Below are 12149 nucleotides of genomic sequence, written 5' to 3'. Positions count from 1 at the left end.
TAATTGTGATTTTAGAATCTATTAGGACTAAGGATTGGGTGTAGTGAGCTATGGGCTATTCACTGTTTATCATCTTGGCTACTTCACTGGGTGGGGTACGTGTCCTAACTCCTCTCAAAAGCCAGAAGAAATATGGCATATCCCCATGACCTCTTGCCAAATTTTATAGATGCGCTGTAGGAAGTATCCTGTCCAGTTTACCACATTGGGCGCTGACCTGCTAGAGGATGGTACTCCATTTCTGGTTGAAGTTTGGGGATTTCTTTTTGGATTATTTTTAAAATACTGTTGAGCCATCTACATTACAAATTAAAAGTACAATTTAAACCTACCTACATCGGGGACGAGGTTGCCTGTACCTGGAACATGCGCCCAGAGGAAATTATTGAGGCAGGTAATATCATAACTTTCAAAGGAAATTTAGACGATCACCGTTCCCTCCAAGCTTTGCACGTGTGCACACACATATTTTGCAACCAGCCACAAGGGAAATTAATATGCACACAAATGTAGTCATTAATAATTATACTTATTGAAAATAATCTCAGCGAACTGTTTCTGTTAACTAGTTACTAGGTTAATCAAGTAGTTAATCATACTTGTATAAAAACATGCCTGTACAGTTTTATTAGCCGTGAGAGATTGGCTGGGCCAAAATGATCTTGAAACAATTTTGCATTTACATTTGGACAAGCATTCAGTCCGCACAGACTTTGGTCAGAGGAAATGAAATTTGCACAACATAAGATTTTTGCGCTCACTGATGACTAAAAATTAGAGGGAACATCGGTTGTCTGTACCTGGATAATATCACAATGTTCAAAAAAAATTCAGACAAATAATGACTAGGAAGGGAAGAGACCACAAGACATAGGAACAGAATTAGACTATTCAGCCCATTGAGTCTATACCGCCATAGAAACATGAGCTGACCCATTCTCCCGTTCATCCCCACTACCACATAACCTTTGATGCTCTGGCAAATCAAGAATCTATCAAACTCTACTTTAAATGCACCCAATGACTTGGCCTCCACAACTACAGATTCCACTGATTCGCCATCCTCTAGCTAAAGAAAATTCTCCACAAGTGGCCAGCTTGTTAGGCATAGATGAGTTGGCTTGGAGGGTGTACTGTTACTGAGATGCACAGATAATTTTCCATAATCTGGCAATGGGAAATGTTGAATCTTCATTGGCTGCCAAATCTGTCCATGGCCTCTCCCCATTCTGATCTCGAGGTGTGACTCCCAGACCACCCCTATTTCTGATAGTGGTTGCCAAGGTACTCTCTGGGATCCCAACCCAACATCTTTCCGACTTTCTGCATCTCATTCTATTTGCTTACTTGAGGAAGGATGTGTTGGTTTTGGAGGTGGTGCGGAGGAGGTTCACCAGGTTGATTCCGGAGATGAGGGGGTTGGCCTATGAGGAGAGATTGAGTCATCTGGGACTGTACGTGCTGGAATTTAGAAGAATGAAAGGGGATCTTATAGAAATGTATAAAAAGCATAGATAAGATTGAGATAGGTAAGTTGTTTCCATGGTGGGGGAGACCAGAACTAGGGGACATAGCCTCAAGATTCAAGGTCATAGATTTAGGATGGAGATGAGAGGGAACTGCTTTTCCCAGAGGGTGGTGAACCTATGGAATTCACTGCCTCTTGAAGCAGTGGAAGCGACCTCAGTAAATATATTTAAGACTAGGCTGGATAGATTTTTACATGGGGGGAAAATGAAGGGATATGGGGTAAAGACAGGAAGGTGGAGATGAGCCTCTCATCAGATCAAACATGGTCTTATTGAACGACAGAACGGATGAGGGATTGGCAGGGTGAATGGCTGATCTCCCATTTTTTTGATGTTCTTATTTTTCTATCTCTTTATTTTTCTACTCTTTGTCTCGCTTCAGAAATCTATCTGGCTTCACTCCTCCTTGGGGCATCTTAGCACAATAAGACATTAGTTTTTTGACACCCCCGGGTTATCAACGGGAATGAACCATTGGATAACCATAGAAACACTACTCCCGACAATTGTGGCAACTGCTTCACTATCAAGGCAATAACTCGTGTTTTTTTGTTCCTCCTTGTTTGGAAAAGGTTCCATGAGGTACTTGGAGTGCTCGGCCCTCACCCAGCGAGGACTGAAGACCGTGTTCGATGAAGCAATTCGCGCTGTGCTGTGCCCAGCCCCCGAGGAGAGGTCCAAGAAGAAGTGCCTGCTACTGTAAAGGTGCTCGGCTTTGCTTTTGAACTAAGGGCCTCAAGCCTGCTCCTCTCTTCTGTTTGACCCCCACCCCCGCCCCCCCACCCCCGTGGATGCTCTGTGCCCCTTGGTGTGGAGGAGATTTACCAGGATGCTACCTGGTTTGAAGAGTATGGATTATGAGCAGAGATTAAGGGAGCAAAGGCTTTAGATTGGAGACATGATAGAGGTATACAAGATATTAAGAGGAATAGATAAGTGGGCAGCTGGCACCTCCTTCCCAGGGCTCAATACAAGAGGGTATGGCTTTAAGGTAATGGGTAGGAAGTTGAAAGGAGGTTTTTTTTTACCCAGAGAGTGGTTGGTGCGTGGAATGCACAACCTGGGTCAGTGGTGGAGCCAGGTACATAGGTGAAATCCAAGAGACAAGCACATGGAAGAATTTAAAGTGGAGGGTTATGTGGGAGGCAGGGTCTAAAGGTTGGCACAACATTGTGGGCTGAAGGGCCGGTGCTTTACCCTTCTATGTTGTTGCTGTCTTTTCTGGGAGGTTGTACTTGCTCCTCATATGGAATCTGCTGTCTCCAGTCGGATGGACCAGACCAAGCCAGGGACTGTACAGAGATCCCTTTCTGATTTCCTTCATGTCCTCTGTCTTGAGAAATAATGTCCAATTTCCATTAATGCCCCCCCTCCCCAGAACCTCTCACTTCCTTCCTCCTTTCTTCCAGCTCCCCACTTTCTCTCCCTTCTATCAGAGAGCTGCCCTCTCTTCCATCATTTAAAAAAAAATTAATTAAAAATATTTACACATAACAGGCCCTTTCAGCCCATAAGCCTGTGCCGCCCAATTGCATCCAATTGACCTACACCCCCAGAATGATTTGAACAGCAGGACGATACCTACACAGGGTAGAAGGTACAGGCAACACTGGATTGGAATCCCAGTCACTGGCGCTGAAACAGCATTGCGCTAATCGCTACGCTAATTGTGTCACCCAGCCATTTGGCTTTCTCTTCCACCCTCCCACCTATGACCTCTTCCCTGCCAGCCTGTGCTCTTTTTCCTCCCCACCTCTTCTTCTTCAATATTTTTTATTGAATTTTCTATAATAGTACGTATCTGATGCATAAAACATGCACAATACGTCAGAGAAAAATATATTTTTCTTATTCACTATTATTCACAGGTAAATCAAATAAAAAGGAAAAGAGAAAAGAAAACAATATAATAAACTAATCTCAACCCCAAACCACGATATAGAGAAAAAATTGCAAGTAGAAATGCAGAATCGCAAAGATCCTGATTACGATTCCCGTTAGAGGCTGTGTAAATAATTCAGAAAAGAACCCCAAAGATTTTGGAAAGTTTAAATTCGAGCCACTTGTGCGACGTCTTCTTTTATCCAAAGTTATATATGACCTGTAACCATTAATGATGAGTGGGCGGGTCAGCATCTTTCCAGCTAATTAAAAATAACTCGCCGCGCAGAGTCAAAGGCTCATGTCTGACATTGGAATGAAGACAATTTCACTACTCTCTGTTCAACCATCCCAAACAAGGCTACCAACAGGTCTGGGGCTAGGTTAACATTAATAATTATTAATAAAATACAAAAGACCTCATCCCAATACTTGGAAAGGGTTGAACAAGACCAGAACATATGAATTAATGATCTGTCTTCATTCTTACATCCGTCACAGAAAGAGCTAATATTAGGAAAAGCAAACCAATTTAACTTTAGACTCTGTGCACAACTTTGAAAGGTAACAGTGAGGCACTAAGAGAAGTCCCCTGCTTTTTATCAAAGCTTCTCCTTAATTATTCCAGATTCCTGACAAAATGCTCAGTCCCGAAACATAAACTGTCCTTTATGTTGTGTGACCTGCTGAGTTTCTCCAGCACTTTTGTGTATTGCACAATATCCCACAAGATATTGCATATTTCAGTCTAATTTCTGCCCCCCCCCACTCCCCCACACCCTTCAATCCTGAACCCCAATAGGTTCAAGCCCTTAGCCTGTCCAGACTTTTCTCTGAGACAACCTGCCAAGTCCAGCTACTAATCGGGCAACTTTAGAGAGCTGTGTGGCCCCTTTCCAAGACTTCGTTGCTTGTCTAGCTGCTTTCAGGTGGCCAGATACCCAACTGCAAAGCCACCTATTCTACCCCGATGCGGCTGTTGGGTGGCCACCTGAAAGTGGAGAACTTGTCCAGGAGGAGCACTTACCTAACCCTCCTCCTGTAGGTATATTCTCCGGCTCGAAGAATCCCCTGTTGCACCTGAAAGCAGCAGTGGGACTACGGCCACAGTCCACAGGAGCCAGCATTCGCTCGGAAGCGGCTCTCTCTTAGCCAGCACGTTCAGGTGACAGAAAGGCATCTTCTCCGCGGCCACCTGAACGTCCCAGCTGCACTCCCCCAGCCGCGTCTGCCGGCGCATTATCTGCGTCTGAGCACCTGAAAGTGACGATTTGAATCTGAACTGAGCCCTCCTCAGATTTCCACAGGTGTCTGGTCATGGGGTCAAGCACAGTTTGTTGGAAAGGTGCGGAGGTGGGCTGCCAGAAGGAAGCACTATGGGTTAGAAATCTTTGATTGCTTCCACCAAAGGCCAGCGCAAAGTTTTCTGGCCACTGCCTGGACATTTCAACTGGTGTCTGAGGATTCTGGTGTGCAGGCAGCATTTGCTAAAATCCCCGATGGGTCTCCAAAACCCAACTCTTCAGCGCAGAGCAGGATCAAGCAAAAGTGCGGTCAGTAATTCCATGAGTGATGACCAAGTTGGGCACTGGCAGAAGGGGAGGGTGTGGCAAACACAAGAAGCATTTAAAGGATTGTTTTCTGGATGATAATGTGGTAAATTGGATCAGCAAGTTTGTAGGTGATACAAAGTTTGGAGGCACAAGGAATGTTTTCAAAACTTGCAGAGGGATCTGGACCAACTGGAAACATGGGCTACAAAATGGCAGATGGAATTTAATGCAGACATGTGTAGCATTTTCAAAAGACAAACCAAGAAAGGACATACATGGTAAATAGTCAGGCACTGAGGAGTGCGGTAGAACAGAGGGATTTGGGAATACAGGTACATAATTCCCTGAAAGTGGTGTCATGGGTAGATAAGGTTGTAAAGAGAGCTTCTGGCAAATTGGTTTTCATTAATCAAAGTATTGAGTACTGGAGTTGGGATGTTATTGTAAAGTTGTATAGGACATTGGTGAAGCTAAATTTGAAGGATTGTGTGCAGTTTTGGTCACCTAACTACATGAAAGATATCAATAAGGTAGAAAGAGTGCAGAGAAGATTTACTAAGATGTTGCCCGCACTTCAGGAATTGAATTACAGGGCAAGGTTAGGACTTTATTCCCTGGAGCGAAGAAGAATGAGGGGAGATTTGATAGTTATTTTAAAATTATGGGGTAGAGACAGAGTAAATGTAGGGAGGCTTTTTCCACTGAGGGTAGGTGAGATACAAACTAGAGGTTGAGGGTGAAAGGGCAAAGGTTTAGGGGGAACTTCTTCATAAGGAGAGTGGTGGGGATGTAGAACGAGCTGCCAACTGTAGTGGTGAATGCGGGCTCAATTTTAACATTTAAGAAGAATCTGGGCAGGTCCATGGATGGGAGGGGTGTGGATACAGGAATTGCTCCACCATAAACTACATGAAATGAGGGAGTTATGAACGCAGCAGATCAATCGATAGCGCAGATTTCTACCGCGTCCTTCCCCTGTCCCCGTGGACATACCTCTTGCTGCCTGCCTCGGGAAAAGCAGCCACTGTCCTCAGACTTATCCCATCCTGGCCACACTCTCCCTTCTACCATTTGGAATACATGAGTGTGAGATTCAATATCTCTCTCTCTCTCTCTCTCTCTGGTCCTCAGTGCAGACACACAACCAGACGTAACACACATACTGACAAGCAGTACATATGCAGAACGAGTACTCATATATTTAAATAAATAAATAAATAGATAGATTGACAAGGGTCCGTGGATTTGCCTCTAGCACTCCCACAGCCTCACCAGTTCCAACCCTTGGCAACTCAAGCTCCAGAATCCAAACCTCTGATACAATCAGGAAGCCTTCAGTGCCCAAGGCCCTGACTTGCCGTCTCCGGAATAAATTTTATACCAGTAAAATTGTCTTGCTTTTCCTCTGATCTCCTCTTGTAACTCAGCACTGAGCTTTTACTTGCTGTACAATGGGTGCAATGTCCATCTGGCCTGCTCACTGAGCAAGCTCTGCCACTGCCCTGATCCGCCAGTGAACTTGAACACAGGAAGGAGATGAGGCCTGGGGCAGATCTGCCGTGATTGTTTTAAGTGGGTGGGTTTGAGGCCCGTTTCCTTGTGCTCTTGTTTTGCTGGATTTCTCTTTGAGACCAACCTCACCCCCTCCCATATTAAGTGGGTAGCATTCGTGAGAACATACTGAGATCTTCCACGGCACATAGCTGGACCATTTCCACGTGCCAATTTGGAAAAATGTTGTTTCACTTTTTCACACCATTTCCTTCTGACTGAATTTTATTTGTTGCCACCAAGTTTTTGGGCACACAGCCATAGCACATAAGTTCACCTCAACACATCACTGAAACCCTTCTCATATCTTTTTCAGTATTACAGAGGCCCCTTGCCCGTTCATCAAGGAAGAGGATTTGTCTTCAAGACCTGCGCTGACTTTCAATGCAATCTTTGTAACATATTCAGCGGTGTAATGTTATGGTTTAATTACATTTCTTCAAAGATTTACCGCATTTTATTTTGTAAATTGTATGTTGATCCAAAGAAAATCTTTATTTTTGCTTGTGTATTCAATGTTAAACTTGACCCAATGCATCAGGTTTTAATGAACCAGCTCTTGGTTGAGAGACATGGTTAGTTTAGATGCTAAGAATCTGGATCATCATGTATGAACCAAAAACTTTTAAATTACTTTCCTCGGTTTGTTTGACCCTACTTCTCCGTTCCCAATGGGGCTAAATCCCGGCACCTGGGAGGATTTTACTCGCGTAAAGTGGAGGTTTATGTTTTAGAACAGAAGACATAGGATCAGAAGTTGGCCATCTGGCCTGTCGAGCCAACTCCACCATTCATCGTGCCTGATCTGATAAGAGGCTCACCTATCTTCCCTTTTCCCCATATCCCTTAATTCCCCTACTTTTTTTTTAATCTATCCATTCTTGCCTTAAATACATTTACTGAGGTCTCCTCCACTGCTGCAACAGGCAGCGAATTCCACAGGTTCACCCCCCTCTGGGAAAAGCAGTTCCTCCTCATCTCTGTCCTCAATCTACTCCCCTGAATCTTGAGGCCATGTCCCCTAGTTCTCATCTCCCCCACCCATGGAAACAACTTGCCTACCTCGATCTTATCTCTGCCTTTCATAATTTTATACATTTCTATAAGATCCCCTCTCATTCTTCTAAATTAAAGTGAGTACAGTCCTAGACGACTCAATCTCTCCTCATGGGCCAACTGCCTCATCTCTGGAATCAACCTGGTGAACCCCCTCTGCACTGCCTCCAAAGCCAGTCCACCCTTCCTCAAGTAAGGAGACCAGAACTTTCCACCAGTGTCTGGTACAGTTGCACTGTAACCTCCCTGCTGCTAAATTCAATCCCTCTGGCAATGAAGGCCAACATTCCATTTGCCTTCTTGATAGCCTGCTGCGCCTGCACTGGGGAGAAAAAAAATAGTGGTCCTAATTGAGCCCTCCCATTTGGCTCTTGGAAAGCTATTTTGCAGAATGAACTTTACCAGGACTCTTGTGGATTTGTAGACTAAATGGGGATTGCACTCAACACCAGCATCCTCATTCAGGGCAGGTGCCCCTTTGTCCCTCCAACCTGCTCTCTGGTGAATGCAGTTGCTGGAGCCTAGACCAGCAAAATACTGGAGGAGCTCTGAAATCTGAATACCTCTTTTCTCAGTCCTGAAGCAAGGCTTGGACCCAAGTCGACAACTGCCCATTTCCCTCCATTTTCTTTTAAGCTGATCCTCAACCCTTCGAGCAGCACCCCCGCCCCGCCCCCCCCCCCCCCACCACATCAAGGACCTCTTCAGAAATATCCAAAGACTACATTTCCACTCCTTTTGATGAAGGAAGATGCAAAAAAAAAAATAGAGGGTTCTAGTTTGAGGTAGGGAAGGCTTTATATAGGTTGCCACAGCTGTGTGGGCTAACGGGCCTGTACTGTGCTGTAATGTTCCACATGCAAGAGAGTTCTGCACCTTGTTGAGAGGGAAAAAAATTGCCATCTCTGTGATTGATGGCATTAATTGGGGCTTTATTGATTGGTTGGGGGGGTGGTTGAGTTCAGGAGTTGTGAGGTAATGTGGCAGCTCTATCAGTCTCTGGTGAGACCACACGTAGAATTTTGCCTTCCGTCTGGCCACCTCATTACAGGAAGCTACAGAAAGGAGATTTACCCCGGCTGTTTCCTGGATTGAAAAATATGTCGTGAGGTTAGCAGAGTGGGGACTTTTCTCTTTGGAGCGAAAAAGGATGAGAGGTGACTTAATTAAGGTCTACAAGATCAAGAGATAAAGGTAGACACCCAATGCCTTTCTCCCAGAGCTGGAATAGAAAACATCAGAGGACATCTGTACAAAAGTGAAGGGAGGAAAGTTTAGGGGAGACATCGGGGGGCAAGTTCTTTTTTTAACCCAGAGAGTTGTGAGTTTTAGCCAGAGGATGGTAAATCTGCGGAATTTGTTACTACAGGCGGTTATGGAGGCCGGGCCATTGGGTGTATTTAAGGCAGAGATCAACAGAGTTATTGATAATAGACAATAGGTGCTGGAGTAGGCCGTTCAGCCTATTGAGCCAGCTCTGCCATTCATTTAGATCATAGCTGATCTTCCACTATCAGTACCCTGTCCACAAGAACTTTATCTAACTCCTTCTTGATCTTATCCAGAGAACCCGCTTCTACCACGCTCTGCATTCCACAGACCAACAACTCTCTGGGTTTAAAAAAAAAATTCTCATCTCTGTCCTAAAGGGCCTTCCCTGTATTCTTAAACTATGGCCTCTAGTCCTGGTCTCCCCCCAACATCGGGAACATGTAATCAGTTTCTTTCTTGTCAAATCCCTTAATAATCTTGTATGCCTCAATCCTATCTCCCTCATCCTTCTAAATTCCAACCCCAGTTTATCCAACCTTTCAGCATATGTCAATCCTGCCATCCCGGGAACTAACCTTGTGAATATACGCTGCACTCCCTCAATAGAGAAAATGCCCTTCCTCAAATTAGACCAGAACTGGACACAATTCTCCAGGTGTGGTCTCACCAGGGCCCTGAATAACTGCAGAAGGACATCTTTACTCCAATACTCTATTCCCCTTTTTAGGAAGGCCAACATGCCATTTGCCTTTTTCACAGTGCTAGCTTTTAGTAACTGGTGTACAAGTAACACCTGGATCACGTTGCACTTCCCTGCTCCCAAACTTGACTCCATTTAAACAATAATCCTCCTTCCTGTTCCTGCCACCAAAGTGGACAACCTCACACTCATCCACATTAAACTGCACCTTCCACGCGTCCGCCCACTCACCCAGCCTGTCCAAGCCCCCCTGCATTTTCGTGGCATCCTCCTCACGCTTCACACTGCCACCTTCGTGTCATCTGCAAATTAGCCAGGTATCAAAGGTGATGGGGAGAAGGCCAGGCACTGGGGTTGTGTGGGGAAATGGATGAGATCATTTGAAATGCTGGGTCAAACCTGATGGACCGAATGGCCTATTTCTACTCCTATGTCTTTATGGAATCAGCACCTACCATGCTGTAAATAAAATTTAAATGAATTCTCCTCCTGTAGCTGGTGTCAAGCTTGTGGGAATGGAGAGCTGGCATTAAAGAGGTTTATTTACTGCAGAAAAGAAAGGCACCAAATTGACTTTGTGTTAATTTTTAAAAAAAATCTTAGATTAAAAGACAGGAAATGCTCAGCAGGTCAGGCAGCATCTGTGGAGGATGAAGTAATTGATCAGATCTTTAAATCGCCCTGTGAGATTGTATATGGGGTGTGGATGGAGGTTGAGAGAGGTAGGTGGCCAAAGTGACTTTATAACTGAGGCCCACAAGCCTCCCCACACCCAGCTGGGGGGGCACCTATTCACCATCCCACGTAAATGCGCCCTGGTGCACCAGACGCACTGGGCTAGGCTGCACCTTTTCCTTTGCTGTTTCCGTCTGCACCCCTCCCCAAGCCCTTTCTTTTAATTCAGACGCTTGCCTGCTTTTTAAGTTGTACCTTGAAGCAAGGCTCAGGCCCAAAGCATCGGTGCCTTTACCTCCTATGGGCGCTGTGAGGCCGGCCCCAGCATTTCTGTGCTTTTACTACAATCACTCTCTTCACCATTGACCCTCCCCCCACAATCTCAAGTGTTAGTTAAATGTTTCCTTTTTATGATTCCAACCTGGCTGGTATCCTGCTAGATCATAGTATTTTTTGACGAAATTGTGGGCCTACTGCGGTTCACTTCTCTGAAAGTGGGCGACCGACTTATTACCATTTTAGTTTCCAATAAATGTGAGTTCTCTAAAATCGTGCCCGACTTGTTCTTGTTTTGTTTTCTAACCTATCATCTCCCTCGTTGTATTCTTCCAAAGCAGGAGTTGCCAGAAAGGCCAGCATTTATTGGCACGTGCACTGAGATACAGTACAAAGCTTTGTTTTGCAAGCTATCCAGACAAGTCGGCTCCTAGTGCAATCACATCAAATAAGTGTGTCAGGACCAGTGCTACAATATGTCAAACAGTGCAGAGTATGGAGAAAAGTACACTTAAAAACAGTGCAAGGGCAACATTCTTTTTAAAACCAATGAGGGGTCTATTTAAGGGTCTGATAACAGTAGCACTGTCCTTGAATCTGGAGGTTTAGCTTTTCAGGCACATGTACCTTCGGCCTGACGGAAGGGGGAGTAGAGGGTGCGGTTGAGGTGGGATAAATCCCTTTGAACCGTGTTTAGCAGCTTCCTGAGGTAGCGGGGGGGTGTAGGTGGAGCCAGGGAAGGGGAGGTCAGTTTGTGTGGTGGCCGGAGCCACTTTCGCAGCTCTCTGAAGTCATGGATAGAGCAGTTTCCCATACCGAGCTGTGGTGTGCCCTGAGGTTCGGCCGAAGAGATTGCTGAGGGACTGTGGGGAAATTTCTTCAGGCTTCCGAGAAAGTATAGTCTTTGGTGCAGAACCACAGCTCATGCCCCATGTACCCAAGAAATTGTTCCTTGGCCTGGTGGTGCTGGCTCTGATCCTCCTGTATCTCTTTCCCAACGGGAGCTACTGAAAGATGCTGTGTGCAGGATGGAAGGGGTCCTTGATGATTTTGAGGCGCCCTCTTCAGACAATGATCCTGGTAGATGGGGTGGGGAGGAGGGAGACTCCAGCAATCCTCTCTGCCACACGTATGGTCCTGTGGATTGACCTCCTGCTTTCTCTGCAACAATCGTATCTCAGTAAGTTCACATGCTCAATCCCCAGCACTTTCAGCTATCAGTAAAAATAATAGTGGATGAAAAGTAAGGCCATGTCTTTGGTTCATTGTTCATTCAGGAATCTTTTTCTCAAACTTTATTTAAAATTTTCAAAATATTATCAGACAATACACAAAATAAAAATCAAAAGAAATGACAACTAAAGCCAACCCACCCCCTCAGCAAACCCAGAAAGGGGAGCAAAGAAAAATTTATCAAAATGCCTTAAGAGATTACTAAACCCATACATTTCAAATAAGGTGACCACATTTGAACAAAAAAAAATTATAATTATCATGCAAACTATATGTTATTTTTTTCCATACAAGTCCAGGATCTAAGTTCATTATATATGCCCACAAACTATTGTCACTTCAACATCATCCTTTCAAGAGTAGGAGAGATGGATACAAGAGGTCATGGGTTGAGAGTTGATGGGCAAATGTTTAGGACTAAAA

General features: G+C 44.9%; 1 protein-coding gene across 3 annotated transcripts in view; it reads left to right on the top strand.

The window, feature by feature from the left end:
• The window catches only part of LOC138748535 (ras-related C3 botulinum toxin substrate 1-like), a 64438-nt gene extending 53672 nt beyond the window's left edge, over positions 1-10766 (top strand). For all 3 annotated transcript variants that reach the window (XM_069908906.1, XM_069908908.1, XM_069908905.1), the window contains 2 exons: positions 2102-2234; positions 6831-10766. In XM_069908906.1, the coding sequence (XP_069765007.1) occupies positions 2102-2232 (131 nt within the window). In that variant the 3' untranslated portion in view covers positions 2233-2234; positions 6831-10766. The remainder of the gene's footprint in view (positions 1-2101; positions 2235-6830) is intronic.
• Positions 10767-12149: the final 1383 nt, after the last annotated feature.

The sequence above is a fragment of the Narcine bancroftii genome, chromosome 13 (genome assembly GCF_036971445.1).
Source record: "Narcine bancroftii isolate sNarBan1 chromosome 13, sNarBan1.hap1, whole genome shotgun sequence".
Lineage (NCBI taxonomy): Eukaryota > Metazoa > Chordata > Chondrichthyes > Torpediniformes > Narcinidae > Narcine > Narcine bancroftii.
Note: the sequence above shows the minus strand (reverse complement) of the source record. Positions and strands in the feature narration are given on the sequence as shown.